This window comes from Callorhinchus milii, unplaced genomic scaffold, assembly GCF_018977255.1.
Source record: "Callorhinchus milii isolate IMCB2004 unplaced genomic scaffold, IMCB_Cmil_1.0 Scaffold1, whole genome shotgun sequence".
In the NCBI taxonomy this organism is placed as follows: Eukaryota; Metazoa; Chordata; class Chondrichthyes; order Chimaeriformes; family Callorhinchidae; genus Callorhinchus; species Callorhinchus milii.
Window position 1 is genome coordinate 27,041,692 of NW_024704742.1, and position 22,538 is coordinate 27,064,229.

A 22,538-nucleotide genomic window follows, 5' to 3' on the forward strand; every position below is an offset into this window, starting at 1 on the left:
GTTTGGTGCGACATCTTCCATAAAATGATGCAATGACGAGACAAAATGCATCTCTGACAGCTTGTTTCAGCTCCCCTGTAGTCTCATATCACTGTTTTGTAAGAGGAGGTAAGAGGACTTTTTGGACACCCTGTGCATTCGAAATAACATAAGGCACAGGAATCAGGCACTCTCATGCCTATCACTCTCTGTTCACATCCTCCCAAAATAGGATCAGGTTCATCTTCACCATCCTTTTAACAAGAAAATAATCAGTAATGTACAAGGAATGTTGAAGGTTAGCAGCCGAGGACTCAATGAAAAGAAGAGATTCAACCCAACATGAACAACTTTGTGAAATAAACACATTCGCGTTAAACTGTTATGATGTACAATCTGAATTATTTTCTAATTGAGATTATTTACTGCCACGGTTTGCCTATTAACTGTTTGCCAATTTCCATTGTGATTTTGATTGGTGTCAGGTCATTGTGGCCCCATTTCAGATTTCAAGCTTGGAGCTTGTTAAAAGTCCCGCAGGATGTAGGGTGATGATGTTATCCCATGGGATGGAGGGTGTGGCTATTTCTGGAAGTAAAGATGAATATTTAAAAAATAACCTCGGGCATATAAAACACATCATTACTTTTAAAAACTGCTCATTGACAAGGAAATCTCTGTCGATGTGTGATTTAGGAAAATATAAGAGGACGATGCAGCTTTTAAACTGATTGTTGATGGATTTCACGTGCTAATTACTATGTATTGTAGTTTAAATAAAATCGTTGCTTTCGATGAAGCACCTTTCGTGTCAGGAGGATATCTCAAAAAGCATTTTGCAGGGTTTACTGTATTTTGCAGACAACGTTCAAACGGCTATGAAGTGAATATGTATTTTATCTACGGATTGTTGGCCAGAACACAGAAAAAATCACTTCTCTTTTCGAGTAGTGTTACGGGATCTTTGAAGTCCACCTTGCGTGAAGAGACTTTGGTTTAACGTTTCATCTTTAGGACGGAGCCTCCAGCAATGCATCTCATCCCCAGCATTGCATTGGAGTATCAGCATAGACTGTGAGCTCAAACTGGGGCTTGACCTCGCAGCTTTCTGACTCCGAGGGGAGAGTGCTACAAACTGTGCCAGGCTGACACCCGAGGCCATGAATATTAATTAACATGTACTGTGACTGGAAGGCCTTGCATAATTTTCTTTAATGACCTATCTGAATTCCAAAACTTTTTGGAATGTTTGTTGCATGTCCGGCTGTTTGTACCTCTGTTTGAAATAATGCCAGAGAAAGCGTTTTCCGATAGTGGGAGGAAAACGCTAGGGGTTACGCTTCACGTTTGGTGGCGAATTGCTTTTATTTTGGCGGCAATTTGCCTTCATTTGTTCAGTGTAACCAACTACACCTCAGCCAGTGTGAATCACATTGGACCCCGTGTCTGAGAGCAGATGGCGGAGGTGATTTCAAGAGCAGTTTAATCCTTTGCAATTGTAATGGCGACAGCAGGAACACTTAAACCTTGGAAAAGGTTGCAGCCTACTTCTAGGATTTTTCATTGATTTCAAAATAGATTGAATCTGGACGCTGATTGGCACCGAGGCTTAATCTGCTCGCAGTCTTCCATGTAGATCTAAGGAGTAAATAGAAATCCCATGGGAGGCAGACTTTAAGTGCCATACCATCAGTTGAATTTTGAGTGCATTAGGAGACAGGTATTGAGTTTTTTCGGGGGGACAAAAAAGACATGCCTTTCGCGTTGCAGTCATCATCTTAGTGTGAGAGGCGTTCCCCGCTGGGTAATATGTAGAAGAAGAACAACACACCTTAAACCTTTTAGCGTTTGTGGTAGTGCATCTGCTGAGCTTTCCTGGAGGCTGTGATTAGTAGAAAGGATTTTAAATAGGAGACATCTATCCCCTCCCTAGTCTGCCCTATTAGTGCAGGAAGTCATTGCACCTTTCTGTTTGTTACAGGCTTGTTATGGAATCCTGAAGGTCCCAGAAGGCAGCTGGTTATGTCGGACTTGTGCCCTTGGTGTCCAGCCTAAGTGTTTACTTTGCCCCAAGAAGGGTGGGGCTATGAAGCCAACACGAAGCGGAACAAAGTGGGTTCATGTCAGCTGTGCTTTATGGATCCCAGAGGTAAGAAACCCCCACCCCCCACCACCACCAACCCCGCATTCTTCTCTCACATCATTGTTTTCATTGAAATCTGAAGAATGCAGTTTGTTTGGCAATGCTTTGCCTGCAATGATCGCCTTTACTGTTAAGATTGATCTTCTGATACTAATACTACACGCAAGCAAGCATTTATTAGTTGTACAAAGAAAAGGCAAAGCCAGAGTCTTAAATCGAGGACTTGTGAAACCTGGCAGCAGCTGTGTTTCCATCTTGCCATCGACTTGTTATAAGAGTAACAATAATCCTTACATTTGGTATAGCGCCTTTTACGTCAGGAGGATGTCTCAAAACACTTCACAGGATATACTTTAAAATACTGCACAGTCACTGTGTGTTTTATGGGCGAACATATTTGAGCGTTTGGAAATGGTGGAATTTCTGATTCCATTCATTTCACAGAAAAGACTTGTACTATATATTTCTTCATCCTACCACATCCATCGCCTTGGGGGTTGTGATTGAAACCATAGGGCTTTTTATTAAACTTGTCCTAACTTTTATTTTTAATTTAGGTTAGCATCGGCTGCCCAGAGAAGATGGAACCCATAACAAAGGTCTCGCACATCCCTACCAGCAGATGGGCTCTGGTTTGCAGCCTGTGTACTGAGAAGACTGGGGCTTGCATACAGGTTTGGAACAAAATCCATTGCCTAATCTTAAGCATTTTTCAACCAAGTGGGTCACATCAAATAATGTGGCATGTGAATTACACATTGTGCAAATCAATCAACCTCCGTAAACTAGGGAGTTGCTATATTGCATTATGTTCCGAAGTAAGAAAAAAATAATTGAGTAGCGTGTGATAGCTATCTGGCTGAATTAATTTGGTTTCACACTAGAGGTAAAGGAACGTTTTCCTAAATATCCAGCATAACAGATATTCTATTGCAGGCCGTACCTGAGTTACATGCAGGTTGTCGCAAACTGATTTGAAATTGTTAAATGGAGATAAATAGCTGATGAAACTGAGGATATGCCCCCAGGTTTTTTTTCCTCTTCCACAATTTGAATCAATTCTATTTCTGAAGGTACAGCCCTTTTTTGGGGGTTGTGTGTACTAAGTGACCTCAACTAAGTGGCTATTTATATTTCCAGTGTGAGCCCAGTCAGGGAAGCTAATGATTCAAAAGAGGTGGACCTCACAATTTGCTAGGGTTAACTGGATCGTGATCTGGAGCAAGACTTTGGCTGATTTTTTTTATTTACTCTCCTGTGGATGAGGAAGCCGATTGTATAATAATGAATTGGTACAGCCTGTGCCAAGTTATTATTATCATTATTATTATTCAATTGGCACACCTCCTTTCCTCCCCCTCCTCTTCTCTCTTGCTCAGTATCTGGCTCCGTCCACATAAAGCGTTACAAGACATGTGTGAGGACTGAAGGATGCTTTAAAAACACAAGTTGCTGCTGTTGAGTGTAAAGTGAACAGCGGGAATAGCTGTTAACACTAAGCTTAAGATGGGGAATGAGGATGGGGGATAAATGTAAATAATAATAATCCTTGCATTCAGTATAGCACCTTTCATATCAAGAGGAGTCACAGGATATAATAATAATAATCCTTGCATTATATGTACTGTAAAGAGTACGGATCATGCATTTGGTAGGTGAATGCGGCAGCTAATTTGCCTACAGCAGTGTCCCACAAACAGCTGTGAATTGAATGACCAAATTTTATTTGAGAAAGGGAGGGAAAAGCCCACTGTTTGACATAAATTAGTGATGTGCTGACTAATTAAATTGCACAGTAATTGGCTAATACACAAGATAAGGTCAGTAGCCAGTGAGCATGGAAAGAGACTAGGTTTTCTCTAGGGAAAGCCAGTGGACTTTATCTGACGCTCGGATCACTGGGTGACTGCGAGCAAAGGAATAGGCACCTGCTTTTTGAATGCTTTTTCCAGGAGAATTCTAACCCCCTCCCACACACGCGCATTTCACGGAAAAATGGTACAATATTTGATTTCACCATTAAGATTCAGTCAAAACACTTTACAGTATATCCTGTGAAGCACTTTGAGACGTCCATCCAACGTGAAAGACTCTATACCAAACCCAATTATTGGGTTCTAAAAGTGTTGATTTCTTAGCAATAATAACTTTCAAAAGGGAATTGGATACTTACTTGAAAAGAAAAAAAATTGCAAAGCTACGGGGGAATAGCAGAGAACTGGGACTAGTTGGATAGCTCTTTCAAAAGAACTGGCACATGCACAATAGGCCGAATGGCCTCCTCCTGTGCCGCAGGATTGTATGAATCCCACGAGAATTCCTTCCGACCACGAGGAACTCCACTCCTGATGGAGGTAGCGTCAGAGCGGATGAGCACGATGGCACCTCTGGTCATAGGAATGAGTCTCCATTGGCGAGCTTTGGATAGATTCCTTGATGTTAAAAAAAAATTCCGTTAGGAATCTTGTGATCTGGACCCTGAATTGGTGGATCAGCAGCCTATCTCCCCGCACTAACTAACCTCTTCTCCTGTAACCTCCCTCCTGCAGTGCTCAGTGAAGAACTGCCGGACGGCCTTCCATGTCACCTGCGCCTTCGACAGGGGTCTGGAAATGAAGACCATCCTAGCAGACAACGACGAGGTCAAGTTCAAGTCGTACTGCCCGAAGCATGGGAGCAGGCAGCAGGCCGTGGAGGAGGGGGCGGAGAGGGGAGGAGACCGAGGCCCCGGATGCATGGCAGAGACTCGGGAGAAGGCGTTGCCGGCAGGGAAGTCCTTGGCCCTGGATCAGAGTCAGGAGGAGGAGGAGGAGGCACAGAGGATCGGGGCTCGCAAACAGAAACTACAGCAGCTGGAGGACGAGTTTTACAACTTTGTCAGCGTCTCCGAGGTTTCCCAGCAGCTAAAGTTCAGCGTGGATCTGGTGGATTTAATTTACCAGTACTGGAAGGTGAAGAGGAAGGACAACTTCAATAAGCCGCTCTTCACTCCCAAGAAGGACGAGGAGGACAATTTGGCCAAGCAGGAGCAGGACGTGTTGTACAGGAGGCTGCAGCTCTTCACACACCTCCGGCAGGACCTGGAGAGGGTGAGTGCTCACTCCTGCCATTTTATTCACCGAGCTCTCGGGAATTTCACTGTTCCCTTATAATTTTTTTTGAAAATGTTATAAATGCCTTTAATTTAGATGAGCCTGGCTTTTTAAAAAAAAATTAAGGATACAGGAGAAAAATAGTTGGGAGCTGGGATTATATATTTTGTCCGTTGGCAGTGGCAGGGACACGGTGGGCCGAAGGGCCTCCTCCTGTGATGAGAAATGACGTTCCTGTATGTTTTTGTTCTGGTTGAATCGAAAATCCTCTCATTTTGCACTTTTTTTTAAAAAAAATGATAAATATAGTCAATGCACTTCCCAGTTTAATCCTGTGAAACGAGCGCTTTGAGATGTCTCGACGACGTGATAAATCGCTATATTAAACACAAGGATCATCAACAATAGATACAGATTTCCCACTGACTGGGTGGGACTACGGACTTCTCTGTAATCGCCATCTTTTACAGTCATCCAGTGGGAAGGATATCTATCATTTATATTTCTCCTCTCACCTAATCAGATGTACCTCGTCGCTAAGGGTTAATAGGTGCCCCAAGTTTGTGCCCACAACTTGGTGGATGAATCAAATCACAAAGCAGGCTTTGAGCTCGGCCCTTTAGCTCACAGTTAGCGGATGCCAAGTCCCTAGAGGAGCAAGCAGCCCCCAACTGTCTTAATTGGACTAGTCACTGTGTCAATAAGAGGTTCACCCATGCCTTGGATTGAATTATATTGTTATGTATATTTCATTACAGGCCTGATGCTATAGTGCACCTCTATACCCTGTCACAAATTAACACGCGGGTCCAAGAGAAGAAGTTCAAAGTTCATCTGTACTCCCCTTCCACAAAAACAAAAAGCCACATTACCTCGTGGTTTACGGCTTTGATTCTTGATTCAGATGAAGATCTGCCTCCCACCTGATGCTAGATTTACTCTCCATGTGGGATGAAGAGTTGCTTTCAGTTAGGGTACATTGAGGCTTCATTCGCAGGGCTGATTGACTGATGTTGAAATTCCAGTCGCTGTCCTGAGAATGTTTTTCTTTCACTCTGCTCTTGAGTGGAGCGCTGTGCTGGGACAATCTCGCAATGTGAGCTTGCAGCCTATCATCATCCGTGGCCAAATGGTGCCCCATTGTGAAATGATGGAAATTCCTAAAATGTGTGAGCGAGACAAGGTTGAGGGACTCACTCAGTAATGCACCTCACGTGACTTCCTATCAGCTGGGCTGGAAGTTCCCTTGTTGATGACGTGATAAGAGGATGTGCGGAGAAAGAGAGAGAGAGAGAGACGTAGATTAGCAAGGGAAGAAAAACTGTACCTTGAGAGCTCTCGTTTACAAGCTGTGGCAGATTTGAAAACATAATGAAGACAGTCTGGTTCTCAAGATGTTAAACCCACAGCTCGTCCAATTCACAAGTGTAAAACGATTCCAGAAAGTAATTCCTACGTGGAAATGGGATGTGTTATGTCACTGTAAACGCCATTCTCACTATTGGCAAGACTGAGCCCCTATGTTTTTGACCTGGTGGCTCCCCTCAATTGTATAAGCTCTGTATGTATCTGCTCTCTGCCCTTTCTCCCAACTTAACCTTATGTCATCTTGATTCCAAGATTGCATTTCCAAATCTTAAGTTCTCTTTCTTACGTTTACCTATAGTCGTGCCCCACTCATTGAATGAGTTAGCAATTAATCCACCACATTTTTCTCCTCCACTTTAATATAGCACATTATATTTGCTGTTTGCTGCTGGTTCAGTCTGAAATCTGTTTAAAGCAGGATAGATCTTTTACAATGCAGTCAATTTCACATAAGGGGATTACAGAGTATCACTCAGTGAATTTTTTTTGGGTAAGCTGCCAGGATTTGAAAATTGTAATTATTTTCTATCTGCCCTCATGACATTTATTTCCCGTTTCTGGATTAGGTTTACCACGTAAATTCCTGCTCATATTTTATTTTGGCTCGAGTTAGAGCCTCGATGCCCTAGATCCCTTGAAGAATCTGCTGCATGGTGTCTAAACAGTGTCCTAAACTGCGGCAAAAAAATAATGGACGGTAGAAAGTTTACGTTCATGAAAATCATCTGATTTACTACTAAGTGCACAGCGAAGCTGTGTAGAGGGAAATCCTGGGTAAAGTTTTGCTGTGAAGCCCTGATCAGGGAATGTTGTTTGAGGCACTAGCATTAACTGTACGGGTTTGAGGGGTGAATATTGATTGACAAGAGGCATTGACCCTTGCTATTCCTTGCTGGGCTGGGCCTGAAATGAGCAAGGTGCCAGAAGAGTTTTCGTTTTAACTTTTTGTTCATACTGTGGCTTTTCCTTCTCTGTGCAATACTGGACGTATACAGTGTGGCAATACTGTAATAAAATCCAATAAACACAGCTGCAGGCTTTGTACAGTACACACTGCGTGGCTATCTCTTATTTTCCAATTTCCTCTCCCTTCTGTAGAAGGTTTCTTAGCGTCTGTGCTGATGCAGCCTTTACTTTCCTCGGCAGCCGCTTACAGGTCTTCATTCTATCCCTGCAGTTGACCATGAGTGGGGTGATAGCTTTCTGAACTCAGATAGGACACACTCCCTCCCTGTGTTATTTGTTTCAGTGCTGAAGCTGTGATTCTGTTGGGGAAGTGGGTTGCGGGTGAGAGCAAAAGAGCAGCTACCTGGCATTAATCTCTGCAGAATTTGGACTATCTTTGATTTTGTTGTAAAATCACTTGACACATCATTTTCGCTTGTATTAACTCTTGATATAAACTCCCAAGATAAAATGAAGATCCTCTTTTAAACAGCATGTGGTAGAAAATACTATTTATATTGTATACACCGGTATATATAAAAATTGCCTCGCAGCATCTCGCATAATCAATTGGAATTTGAATCAGATTGAGGTGTTCAAAACAATGAGGTTAACTGACCGCTAGATAATGGCTGACTCTTCCCTCTAGTAAAGTGATCCAAAATAACAGGACGTGATCTTACAATTGGAACTAGTGTGGATAGAGGTGAGATTGGAAAAAAAAGATCTTCGTGCAAAGGGTTGTAGGAACGCATGCGTCCCCAAAGGGCCATAGATGCAGACTTGATTGGGTGTTTGAAAAGGCGTTAGATACAACATGGTACATGGAGAAAAAGGCAGGTCATGGGATTAAAGGATCTATTGCGGTTGAACAATCTGTCTGGACAGGCTCAATGGACCGAATGGCCTGTTCCTATGCTCCTGTTTTGTTCGAGAGAGGTGAAGAGTTCTTATGTTGCCGGTTGTCTGCCAGTTGCATTTAAAAGCTTAAACACTTGACAAATTCTTCCCTCCTTTCTTCCTGAGAGAGTGAGAGGTGACCATCAATAGCAATGTGTGTGATATTGTGGCAACGAGAAGTAGAGTAAAACCCTAATGTAGGACGCTTTCTCATAAACGTAGGTTCGCTTATAAGGTGGACATCCTGTGACCCCAGCATCCCACACGCCAAACAATGTTTAATCTCCATGTAATAACAAGGTTCTAGTTGAGTTAGATGTTCATATACACTGTGGGTGACTTGTTCCCATAAGCAGGCGATGTGGGGTAAGTGGCAGCCTCTGAACTGACCATTTTCTCCTGCCAATGATTTTGGTGAGTGTAGGTATCACTCCTGTGTATTTTTTTTAAAGTAATGTGGAGGCCACTGGTATTGAACTGTTCCTGAAGCCTGTCTAATAGGTTGTGATGTTTCCTCACTAGGTTAGGAATCTCACTTACATGGTGACCCGAAGGGAGAAGATTAAGAGAACAATCTGTAGAGTCCAAGAGCAAATATTCCAGCACCAGATGAAACTTGTCGAGGAGGAGCGCATTTCTGGTGAGTGGAGCAAGAGCACGGCTAGACGTCTGCTTGGTCTGATGTCTCCCTTTTCTCTCCCCTTCTTCACAATAGAGCTGAAATGCTGGTCAGTGGTCAGCCAGAAGTCGCCGTTCGTGGTCACAAGTGCTGCGGTGTAATTCTCGGCAATAATTTTAACCCATTTAATCCAAAATCCGTAGTTGTTCTCGCAGAGAAAGATTGAAGCTTCTTGCACAGGCAATCAGTGACTTGCTAATAAAGTCACTGTTGAAAGTCGAAAGGAGTTGTTGTAGTTCTGGTTCAGATGCCTAGGCCTAGTGTGTGCTGAGATAGCAAATAACATAAGAATTGCTAGACGTAAGAAGTCCAAGGTCCATCCAGTTCGCTTTCCACCATCCTGGCAGTCGCATGTACATGTCATGCCCAAACTATACACTCTATCCCAAGATATTGTTTCCTAAAAGAAATCTAATAGCAGTCATGGTGAGAGGAAGTGTGCTACAATTAGCCTCAGAGTGCCTGTGTTGGGAAGTGGTGATGTTGTATTTGCCACAGTTTTCATTCCAAGATTGCTAGCAAGTCACTGGAAAATACACACCTCGGGTTAATGGAACAAATTTGGCTATAAATCTGCACGGTCATAGTCATAGATGTTGCCGACCTGCTCTGCCTCAACTTGTACATTTATTTTGGGTCAGCCAAGTGACGTAGTCCTAAACCATCAGCATCTTTAAACATGGTTAAGTGCTATTTCAAGGCACTGCTAAGGACAGACCATCCAGCACTGGCATATTAGCAGGACTTAGAGGGACTGCCCAGTCATTCAACATGGATTATTCCCACTCGGCTCCTGTTAACCCTGCAAGCTAAAGCCCTAACAGTTAGTGTGGTCCAAGCTGGACAAACAGCAGGAAAGCTTCCCAGTCAACTTTTGCGATGGTAAGCTGTACAATATTAGCAAGTTAAACTCCAACAGTAACCCCCAAACTATGTTCTATGGGACCCCAAACCTTCGTTCTTGCCAACTGGCATAACCTACACCTAAACCTTCCAGGGTTAGATAAGCAGTGTGCAGAATCGAGCCACAAAGGACCCCCTTGCTGCATGACAATGTTATTCTCTGTTTAGTTCTCAGATCTCAAAGCAATATAAAAGTAAACTGTTGGAGTCCTGTGGATACCCAGCCAAGGAAACAGATTACTGTGACTGCCAGAGGGTCAACTCAATGCCAATACTCCATTACTGTATATGTGCGCTGGAGCCAAATCATTCCCAATCCCAGTCTCAGACCCCACTTACCTCTCCTCTCCCCCCACCCCCCCCCCTCAAAGGATAATCATATTAGAACAACCAACAGCGAAGTTGGTCACACAGAATTCTGAGTCCTGCTCCTCCTCAACCAATGTGAAGGATGTGATAGTTTCAATATGTGCAGGTCTAATACGAATTTGTTTGACATCCAGCAGTTTTTGTAACTGCAATACTTTTCTTTGGTTAAATGCCCACTGCACATCTGAAGACAGCGCTTTACATTAATAACTGCAGGGATTGTGAATTTACGAGCACAGCTGTTGGAAACCACTGCACAGAATCCACTGTCAGATCTCGAGGTCTGAGCACTTGAACAGAGAATAACGTTGGCATGCAGTAAGGAGGTCCTTTGTGACTTGAGTGTTGATTTGATTTTCCATTACACCAGTTAAGTACAGCTGTTGTGACCAGTGGATTAGATTCTCCATAACCCTCATAGAATAGAACTAGTCATTAGCAGCTCAGTGGTCTAGTCTTAATCCCTTTTGAGAATGACTAGTAGTGTCACGGAAGCACACCAAAACACTAGCTCGCATGAAGGGTGCTATGTAAATGCAAGGTGTTGTTGTTGTTGACTTTGATTTTCGGGTGGTGATATAGGTCGATGTAGCTGATCACTAGTGAACCTCCCCACTCACCTTCTTTACAAGATGGGGACAATCTTAACCTGTTTTGTTTTTGTGCCTGTGGAGTACAGGAAAAACAAACATAAACACAATGAGCTTACAAACAACAACAGCTACTTGCATTTATATAGCGCCCTTCACGTAGATTAACATCGTCTTGCAGTCACTTTATCTTTACAGTGACCTGACTTCCCCGGTTCCTGACCCTGCAGCATGTCACAGCCACACTGAGATCCCATTGTTTGATATGCGTTTTTTTTGCTCTATACAGCAATTTTGCTTCTGTTATCAATTTGCCACAATTTATCTCCACACATTCCTGACTGCGCTCTTCTTTTCGTTATTTGTGCTGTCAGGTTTTCAAGTGAATATTGAGCCCTGAAGGCTTCTTTGCAGTGAGGATTGCTTAATGTGGGAAGAGCTTGATTATAGCAAGCATTTGGTAGAGAAGGCTGCAGAGTCATTAAAATGCACCTTTACTTTGGACTGCTATGGTTGGTATGATGCAGAGAGAACTTGCCTTCAGAGGCTAATTTGATGTCGTCAGTCTGTCCATTGAAGCCCCATTGAGTGGGCAAGTCAGTGGTAACGCTTGACAGCTCTAGGCTATCTTCAGCTGGGCTGGCTGGTTTCAAAGGCTGAACACAGTCAGCAGGTTCTGCTTTCCACGAAACAAAGACTGTTGTTTCTAGAGCTGACAACATGGAGTGGGGGGAAGGGGTTAGTAATTTCTGAACAGGAAGGATTGACATAGACTGCAAACACGTTTGAAATTCTGGAAGCTTTGCTTATTCTTACAGCTGATGTGCATCAAAAAAAAACATTTTCAAATCGGCTTGTGTTTCCCACTGAAACATTACTCGAATTTCTAAGAACTTGCAGGAGATTTTTTTCCCCCTCCTCTTTGCCAGGAGAGAAAGTGTTCCCTGCGTCCTCAGGAATGCACCACCCCCCCTACCCCCTCCCATTCGTGTTTCTTTCGGTTCCTGAGACAGCATTGTGGGTTCTGAGGCTTTTCCTTCCCCTGCTCCCTGTGCTGCCTTCATCTGTTCGGGCAGATCGTCGCCAGTTACCGACAGTCACTTGTAAAGAAGCTTCAGTGGCAGCTGCTATCTCGAGATGTTTGGTCGCTGACAATTCAATTCAAAATCAAATGCTTTCGCCCGCAAAATATACAGTCAATTCACTTTACAGTATATTCTGTGAAGCGCTGTGAGACCTCTCAAAGTTGTGATAAGGCGTTTACATCCTGAAATAATAAGGATTATTATTATATTATTATTACTTTTGTAACTTTCTGGTAATAATTTGGTCACTCAATCTGTGACTGTTTGTGGAACACTGCTGTGCGCAATTGGCTGCTGCGTTTCGCCTACAAAATATACAGTCACCACACTGGGGTATATTCTGTGTGCCCTTTGAGATGTCTCAACGACATGATAAGTCGCTATATTAAATGCAATGATTGGAGTGGAGTCCTGTAGCTCAGTGGTTAGAGCACTCGCTTTGCAAGCGAGAGACCTGAGTTCAATTCCAGGCACAGGGCGAAACCTTGGGCAAGTTTCCTTACTCCACACGACTAATAATAATCCCTCCAAAACCAAAAACAATAATAAATTGGTCATTTTCAATCTACGACTGTTTGTGAGACATTGCTGTGCGCAATTGGCTGCCGCGTTCGCCCACACAAAAAAATATACAGTCAATTCACTTTACAGTGTGTTCTGTGAAGCGCTTTGGGACGTCCTCCCGACGTGAAAAGCGCTATATCAAATGCAAGGATTATTATTATTATTATGCACAATCCACAACTTTAAATCTGCCCTTCTGATCAGCACAGTAAACCTTAAACCATGTTTGAATTTGAATGGATCTAGTCCTTTAGGGGAGAGATCCAGATCTTACTGGAACCTCTGCTATTCAGGGTTGCTCAGAGGTATAGTGATTAGTGAAGGAATTGAACCAATCCTCCTAACATGGTGAACTCAAACAACAACAATAGCAAAGTAGCGCCCTTCACACGAGATAGCGTCCCGGAGTGCTTGACAGTGGCGGGAGTCTGATGTCGAGCCAGGGGTAGAAAGAGAGGGGAGGTGACCATAAGCACGATCAAAAAGGAAGGTCTTAAGCCGGGATTTGAAGGTGGGGAGGGAGAGGGAAAGGCAGAGTGATTGAAGGAGAGAGTTCCAGAATTTCAGGGCGCAGAGAATGAAGGCTCGGCTACCGATGGTGGAGCGGAGGGGATGAGGGACAAACTCTGCTTCTCAGGATGTTTTCTGTACTCTTAAAGCTTGTGTTTCAAACCTTTGGAATACAGTACATTGAAATGAGAGGACTGGAGGCATCCCAATTGCTAGTATTTAAATGATTTAATTGTTGAGGAATGGAGTGAGGGAGGTGTTGTACTGTGTCCTTTCTTGCACTTCTCAGATCTCCTCGTGGGTTGACTAAGAGCCATTGATGCCATTCAGCAATGGTCTTATAGAGTCAAGTACCATAAATGATTGTGGCTAATTTTGAAATGGTACTAACGCTTATACTAAGTGCTCTCACTTGTGCTCTCGGTGTTGACTGAAAAGAATATTCAATAAAAAATGGAGGGGTACCTCTGAATTTTTATTTCAAAAGTTTCTTAAATCCCAGGATAAATACACCTGTTATTCTCCCCTGAATCCTCATTCCTCTTTTCACCAAACACTGGCCTGCTTCATGTCCTCCATGTGGTTTGTTCCACAATCGTTGGGCAATCCTTAAACCACTCTGCCTCCACTGTGCCTTGCTCCTCCATTTCCACCTTCAAAACCTGCCTTAGTATCCTCGGCCGTGCTTTCAGCCACTGTTCTCCTCCCTTCTTCAGCTCCCCACTCCGCCCCACACACAAGCATCCAGAACCTAGTGTGCTCATTTTGAAATTTTCAATGTGAAATATATTATTGTCTTCACCAGGAGTCACAAACTTGTTTTATGTGAGGGGGCTTCCAGGCTTGGCGTGGAATTGATGGTGCTGAACTTTCGTGGAGTAAATCTGAGTGTAAATTACAGGCTCCACTGACATTTGGTGTTGGGTTTATCTTTCGGGGAAAGTTTATCATTTTGGGGCTATGGAGGGTTTCAAAGGCAGACAGGACAAAGTGCTCCTAAAGCGGTTCTGTTCTGCACGAGTTCTGACTTAGTGAATGAGGGATTGCTATCTATGGAGTAACTGGTTCTTTGAACATCGGAGGACTGAAATTCCATGTGTAAGACCATTTTTATGTCTTAAAATTTGATATTGTGCAGAATTGAAGCAAATTTGTAAATTCAGTCCATTTAGAAGCTGGTGTCTCTTAAACAACTATGGAAAAATAGCTTCCGCATTAAGACTGAATTTCAAGAAATTTCCACAATTCTTAAATGTTAACCGAAAATGGTCTTATAGGGTCAGAGTAGGTGGAATTTTGGGACTTGGGTGCCTAAATATTACTCATGTAGTTAAATATTGCATCATCTCAAAGCGCATCTCATATTGAGATGACTCCCGCCTGCTTCACGTTCCCTCACCTCGCTCGCCCCACTATTGGCGGGCGGGCTTTCTGCCACTCTGCCCCCACCCTCTGGAACTCCATCCCGCAGTCCCTCCACCTCGCCCTCTCCCTTGCCTTCTTCAAGACCCATCTCAAGACCCTCCTCTTCGACCGTGCTTTCGATGTCCCTGCTTCCCTCCCCCTGTCCTCCACCCTCACCGACCCCGACCCCCAGCTCGGGTCCGATACTCTGTCCAATACCTTGGGTCTTCCTCCCGACGTGAAAGACGCTATACAAATGTAATTTTGTTGCTGCTGCTGTTGTATTGGGGCCTACCTCCGCGGTTTCAATACCTTTTTTAAAAAAAACATGAAAAGGGCATTTTCCAAATTCAGAAAATGTCACACAGGGCCACCTGGGAGAAACGTTCAAATAATGACGTAATAGTTTCAGTGGTTGGTACCATCAGGAGTGCCCAGTAAGCCCTTTGAGATGTTCATCACACGGGAAAGCCAGTACAGGACAGCCCTTTTGAAATGGGCCTTTCTCTGCGGGTTTGATTATGATGCGGTCGTCCTTTGGACCCGCGCGTGCAGTTGTCGGGGTTCCTGTGGTTGGAAGTGATGTCAGCGGAGGCTGTATTTTTTTCAAGGAAGTGATGTCAGCTTGCGTGCGCACAAGAAGTGACATTGCAGGGGCCACTTTGTTGTGTTGCCCAATCATAGTGTGATGCTTGGGGTATCCGGACCTGAAACAGTGCGTTATAACGGGGTTCTCCTGCATATAAATGCAGTTACAAATGTCAATTGCGTGTTGGTCCCTTTGAGCGTTTATTAAGGGAATACTGAAACCCGCACCCTAAATGCTAATTGATGTTCAGGCCTGTAGCAATACGACGCTGTAAGTTGTACCCTTTTGTTTTGTAGGTGTGCCTTCAGCATTCCCGTCGGATGAGGCTCTATTCCTTGGTTGGTTGGCGCAACCTGATCAATCGGATGATTTCCAATGGCGATCGAGCAACCGGGAGCTGGGAATGCCTGGCCAGCACTCGGCCCGAGTGTGGCGTGCAAGCAGCTCCCACGTGGGCGACAGAATGCGAAGCCACACAGTCGCTGCCCACAAGAGTTTGTTGAAACAATCGAACCGGGTCAGTGAGGTCAAAAGCAAAGCTGACCCGCACAGCACGAGGGAGGATTACAGTAGCCCGCGCGCTCTCCCGTCGTACGAGAAAGTGCGGCCGGGATCGCAAGGGAGCACCCGGGAGAGGAGTAATGGATTGGCCGGATCTGACTTGAGGAGGAAAACCGAGGGCAACATGGGATGTAAAACGGAATCGAGGGACAGAGCTTCTTCGAGGCGAGAGAAGTCTCTTGCGGCCATGGAATCCACCCTGAAGCAGTCGGAAAACAAGCGGGTTTTGTACGCTCCGACCTGCAGGCTGCCCGCCATCGGCAGTCGGAGGTTATCCGGGGATGGCAGCCTGGCACACACAAAATGCAATGGTACTTTGAGCCGGTTGGCTTGCAACCAAACGACCCTTCCTATTGCTCGTCCTGCAGTCAAAGTGCCTACCACCCCTACGAGCCCAGTGAAAAACTGGGGTGGGTTTAAAATCCCGAAGAAGGGAGAAAGGAAGCAGCACAGGGAGACACAGGAGGCCTGCGGGCAGAACTCAGAGGCCACCAAATACCAGCATTTGGGCTTACAGAGAGCATCTTCCAAAGAGAGGCCGAAGGTAAGGCTGTTGCCGGACAGTGAAAACGATGGCTACAGCCCGATGCTGAAATGAGCGACTCTGAGAGTGAGACGACAGACAACTGCAAGCCACAGAGGCTAAGTTCAAACAGTGCTATAGTCAACAGGCGGTACGGAGCAGACATTATTCGAAGAAGCATTCTGGCCTCTTGAGCTAGCTGAGAGTGACAGCAGCAGCAAGTACAGTCACTGCCTGGTGTCCTAGCCCAGACCTATCTAAACTGTAATGAAATGCCTTGTTGTAATTTCATGTTTTTACACTTGAGTACTTGGTACCTCGGGGCATTACTCATCGGGAGATGAGTTGGTCAGTAAATAGCTTGTGTTTGAACTTGAAGGCTGCAGTGCTGCAGTTACATTAATCTGCCCCATGTACAGTTCCAGCACTTCAGGAAAGCCTTTCAAATGATCCAGTTTTATAACAGTAAAACATAAAAACACTATAGAAAAAAGGGTTCGATAATGATTACATTCATTTTACATCTCAATAGTTCAGTAATCTGCTGCGTGTTTTCTTTTCCAAAATGGCTTTACAAAGCATGCAATATTGTTTTTAAACAAAATCTGCAGATTGTGTGCTACTTCTGACAGAATGGATGTGTAGCAAGATTTGGGCTGGACAATCAAATGCCTCAAATAACAACTGTAGATTCAAAATGTTGCTCGACTCTTGCAAACCACTCTTTGTGTTTTAAAATGCCAGCGTTCAGTTGTAGTAAACTTTCGGATGTTGCTGTTTCAGCGTTTTTAACNAAAAATACTCAGCCAGTCGCTAAATACATGAGTGCTTAGTATCAGAAGAGCAATCATTTGGGTGGTGTACAACTAGAGAAAGGTTATTTTGTACAATCGCTGCAGAAAGCAAGGGCATCCCTTGAGGTCTGTAAATTCTGGAATTTGTACAGTAACCTGACTTGTATGACTGGCTAACAATTACTTGTACAAGAGTAAGGAATAACAGCTGGAAGCACAAGCGTTTTAGCTGCGTTCTTCCTGCTTTGCTCCTGCAGGAGTGAAAGGTTTGTTAAGTGTTCAAACTGTCCTGTGACACTTAAGAAGAACATTCTTAATTTCTTAATTTGACGATTGGTCTGTTTGTAATGTGTTGATCTCCTGTTCATTAACATTTAATATATTTTTTTAAAAAGCCGCATGTTTCAATGACATTTTTCAATCCTTATTTTGGATAATCTTGTTTTGCCATCAGAAGAAATAATTGTGCTAAAATACTGAATGAGGGATTTGTAGCACTATGCTTGGCTATACTGGTATCAAAGATGTTCTGAACTCTAGTGTAGAAATTACACCAGATCCTCTAAATGGCTGTTTAGGGAAACTCCACAGAAAGAACATTGCCGAGAGGGATTTATTGGCTGGCTTCCCTATTCGCGAGAGAGCTGTAAGCAATAAATCAATTCTATTGAAGGTTGAGATACACTAGTGCTATTGAACCTGGGATACTTTTCCAAGTACAGTGCCACAGAACTAAACAGCTGACGTCCAATAGTTTGTGCCATTACACTATTTTGTAGCTCTTTTAAGTGACCAGCAAAGGGATAGAACTAGTCATAAAAGGGTAGTCATTTCAGTAAATGTAATATTTTTCATGTGCTCTTATCATTTGATCTCAGGATCTAAAATGTATTTATGTAACCTGGACATTCCTGATCATTTTTTGTGTGTTAATTTCTAGGGGGTTTAACTGGTGTTCTATTCTCAGCAAACACTGAAATGAACCAATTTTTGGAGGGAGGCTGGAGGGGGCACATTAAAAAGAATAGGTTTGACTTCACAATTGTTGAGAAAATACCACATCAAATAAAATCTATTGTGAGCTTATTCAGAACATTTAAAATGTTTGAATACATCAGGTTTCAATGTGTTATGAACTTGTTACAATTGATCTTAAGTTTTCAAAGTTTGCAAAACTCTTACTGTCTAAAGTATCGCACATACTGCACTAGATTTATTTCCTGCTCATGTGTTGTCGTTTAGTTGAAATTCATTTTGTTAATGAGTGGCCTTTCCTAATCTTTTGCCAGTGCAATAGTTATGTACTAATTTCCTATGTGACAAGAATCCCCCAATGAATTCTGGAAGGAAAATGTTTTGCTCCGTGTTTGATATGGAGTATTTATGCATCCCAGATGTTCAGTTTGAAATATATGAAGCATCTTAACATTTGCTGTTAACATGTGTTTTATCAATGACACACCATCTCACACACTGTCTGAAGAAAACAGTCACTAATTTTATGCCTTGCTTAGTTTTTTTTTAATATACATACCTGCACTAAATAATTTTTTGGATAGAAGTAGGCAGTAAGTTAATAACATGAGGATGATGGTCTACATAACGGCAACTCAGACAGTTCTTTTATACTTAAGGCTTTATAATTTTTTCCATTTGCTTAATGGTCAAATTGATCTTAAATTATGATTTTAGTATATATGTATATATAAATATTGTAGTTTGACATTAGGCTAGTTGAGCTACTGTGTAGTTGCTTCTGGCATGCGTAGTTTTACGAAAAAGTGATGTAATAATAATATTAATAAGCATCGCCGCATTTGATATCGCGCCTTATCACGTCGTCGAGACATGTTAAAGCACTTCACAGGATATACTGTAAAGTGTACTGACTGTATTTTGTGGGCGAAACTCGGCAGCCAATTGTGCCCAGCAGTGTCCCTTAAACAGTCAATATTTTTGTGAGGGACAGAAGCTCCCCTCCTCCACTAGCCAGCGGTGACTGAGAATAACATCTCTGTGTTTGGCTCTGATACAGATATGTGTGGAGGGGACTCATAAAGGGATAAATTCCACATAGTCTATTTCTTGTTGTTTTGTACATACCTGCTGAACAAACTTTGCAGTGTGGTGTTGTACAGAGGAAATAAATCACCATGTGCCTAGCGAAGTTTAACTGTTGTCCATTTAATTCTGACGAGCAACATGATGCATGGAAATAAATGCAGAAATAAAGTTTATACAGAGACGACTATTTTAAATTACCTGGTTCTTTGTTGTATTTATTTTTGTTGGTAAAAAAAATATTTATAAAAATGTAGTTTGGAAAGGAAGATACCTGTTCTGTGAATGTTGGAACATGTAGATGAATTGTGCCTTTTATAAGTGTAAGATATTGTAGAATTTGCAATAGTGGTCTGATAAGCTATCAGCAACCTGTATCAGTTTCTCTGAATTAGATCTTATATAGAACCAACGGAGACACTGGCCTTTTTTGTGGGCCTGTATAGGCCGGAATAATTTTTTTTTACAAGAAAGAACAAGGATCTACAGCACTGTCTTCCTTTATGAATCTGGGAATTTTCACAAGATTTGAGGTTTTAAACTTTAATTAAAGGTTAATCGAGATGGCAATAAGATCACGGTTTCTTACTTTTTTTTACACAAGCCAGTGTTACACAACACGTGATGTTGAGTACAAGCAATTACTTGCGGTTTTCAGATGGTTTCTCCTAATCCAGCCTATGCAAGGTGATAAAAATGGATTTTGTCTCTCACCCAAATCGCATAATCCAAATGATTTTTTTTTGTTCTATGACTTGCCTCCACTTCCACATTCACATCTGTCCACTGGTTGCAGCTCTCGCATCAAGTGTCTGCTGTCTCGGAATCCTATTATGCTGGTTTCCATTTCTTATTCATTGAAGCCTTTTCATCAGAGGCCTTCGGGGCACTTAAAATCACCACACTTTACCCGAATGTATGTACCATTCTTCACCATACATGTAAATGCTTGTTTTCCCAGTAAAACTGAACTGTTATGAAAAATCTTTGGATCTGAGTGATTTATGCTGTTGTTATGATTCTCCCTCATTCATCTTCGTGGAATTTTGATCAGTTAATGATGCACAAGTATTGTGTTAGGCTGTTAAATTGGTAAGATGTGAAGGTATTTTTGATTTAAAAAGAAAGTGATCTGATTTTGGGTCACACATGGGGTGATTGTAAAGCTTCTATAGAAGCATAGAAATTTATAGCATAGAAGGCCATCGTTTCTGTGCCTTTTTTTTTAAACAATAATCCAGTCAGTCCCATGAATCTGCCTTTTGCCCATACTCTTGCAGTTTACACTTATTTAAATATCTATCTCATTTCCTTTTTAAAGCTAGTATGGATTTTGGCTGCTCTAATTTAGATCCTAATTCATTTTAAGCTCAATGGCATGTAATTTTTTTTAGTCTGCTGATGAAGACCGACAAATGTGGAAACCCATCTCCATGTTTAACCAAACTTCTGAGAGCTGCACATGTGTATGGTTTACATTTGTCTGGTATGGTGTACCCACTCTCTCCCCGGTGAGAAATTCCACGAACAATCCTGGAGAGTTCAGGGGGACAGTTTAGCAAAAGCCAACGCTTGGGACCCAAAAGCTCTGAGATACCACAATAGCGTTTTGAGTTACTACTGGGATGTAACCAGCTACAACTGCACACTTGGTTGTGAAACGGGCAATCTTACCACTACACGGTTCACCTCGGACCACCCTGGTTTTTAAGTCTTTGCAGGGTTAAGATACTGAGTGGGATAATTCCAACCCCCAAGCATGTCACCTTGGTGCATATAATAATAATAATCCTTGCATATTGAAGAAAGAATGATAGTGAAATTATGTTGTGAAGAAGCTCTACGTGTTTTCCCACAATTGTTCATTCTATACTAATTTATTGCCATGCCATTAAAGGTGGTATGGGCGGAAAGTTGCATGTGGATGGTATCAAAAGCAGTTTGCTAATTCCATAATGGGTTTATTATATATACATCATTAACACAGAATTATGCAACTCTTACATTTGTGGGCAAAAAAAAATCGATTTTGGTAAGTATATATTTAACTTATTACACTTAATGATTGGAGAATGGAAAACTCAAACTAAATATTCAAAATATAAGCCAGCAGTTTAACAGTTGACCTAAATTGGGGAAATTGTTCAAGTGTTTGATGAGATGCTTTGAATATTCATCAAAACAGCACAGAAGCAGCAAGGTTTGCAATGGATTTAGAAGAAAAAGCCAGCTTACAGCTCTGCAGGATTTCTTTGAAGAGGTAATTAATTTGGGGGCGTAAGCTTTCCAGTGCATATAATTGCTTGAATTATCAGAGGCCTTTTGATAAAGTACCAAGTTTGAGGCCTTTAAAGAAGATAAATGAAGTTAATGGCTCTCTCAGAAAGCAGGACATTGCTCTAAGTAGGAAAAGCAGTCAATGTGGTAGTGACTAATGGAACTAGTTATTGGTATTGTGACTTCTCCAGGGGAAGGGGAGATAACCAGATTCTCCATACTCGCTCATGCAGCTTCAGTCGTCTATTTGTTTTCCTTTTCTGATGTTTTATCACACATTCAAGAGGGAATTGGGGGTTTATTTTCATGGGTCCACAAAATGCCACTTTCTCCTCTTTAGAAGATGCATCTGTGTTCAGTTTTACTTTCCATATCTTACACTGGGAAGAAAATGCACCGAGTTTGGAACTGAGGCTCCAAAGCCGCATTCAATCTCTTCAAAGTACCACTGAGAAGACATTGTTGAAGCAATCTGACTGAAGAGATTGCAACACTTCCTTTGTTGAGATATTACAAATATTGAGATATTTGTTGTGGAGTCCTGTAGCTCAGTGGTTAGAGCACTCGCTTTGCAAGCGAGAGACCGGAGTTCAATTCCAGGCAGAGGGCGAAACCTTGGGCAAGTTTCCTTACTCCACACAGAGCCTAATAATAATCCCTCCAAAACCAAAAACAATAATAAATTGGTCATTTTCAATCTACGACTGTTTGTGGGACATTGCTGTGCGCAATTGGCTGCCGCGTTTTGCCCACAAATATACAGTCAATTCACTTTACAGTGTGTTCTGTGAAGCGCTTTGGGACGTCCTCCCGACGTGAAAAGCGCTATATCAAATGCAAGGATTATTATTATTATTATTATTACCTGGTGGGATGCGAAAAAGACCTCACCCTCTCATCAGCTGCCTGGGATACTGCACGTGATCAGTTATTGTGGAGGTAGTGACAACCAAATGCCCGTCACGTGCAGCAGTAGTCTGTTAATAGCAATTCAAGAGGAAATATGGGATAATACAATCTAAATTAGGCAATTATCTATAAATATGGTTTATTTAATCAGTATAACGCCTTTGGTCAGAGGTTTTTAATTAAAAATATTGTGATACGTTTGTTTAGAGAACTTGTTGCCGTTTCAATTGTACTCATAAACATGGTAGGACTACAACTGTAAAGACATAAAAGCACAATATGGTAAAGAAAAA

At 42.4% G+C, this 22,538-nt stretch overlaps 1 protein-coding gene across 1 annotated transcript in view; it reads left to right on the top strand.

The window, feature by feature from the left end:
- LOC103181313 (protein Jade-1) overlaps nt 1-18,826 on the top strand; it is a 45,357-nt gene extending 26,531 nt beyond the window's left edge. The window contains 6 exon segments of the mRNA XM_042338933.1: nt 1,961-2,128; nt 2,680-2,796; nt 4,672-5,211; nt 8,950-9,067; nt 15,417-16,259; nt 16,262-18,826. Coding sequence (XP_042194867.1) covers nt 1,961-2,128; nt 2,680-2,796; nt 4,672-5,211; nt 8,950-9,067; nt 15,417-16,259; nt 16,262-16,398 — 1,923 coding nt within the window. The 3' untranslated portion in view covers nt 16,399-18,826.
- The last annotated feature ends 3,712 nt before the right edge of the window (nt 18,827-22,538 follow it).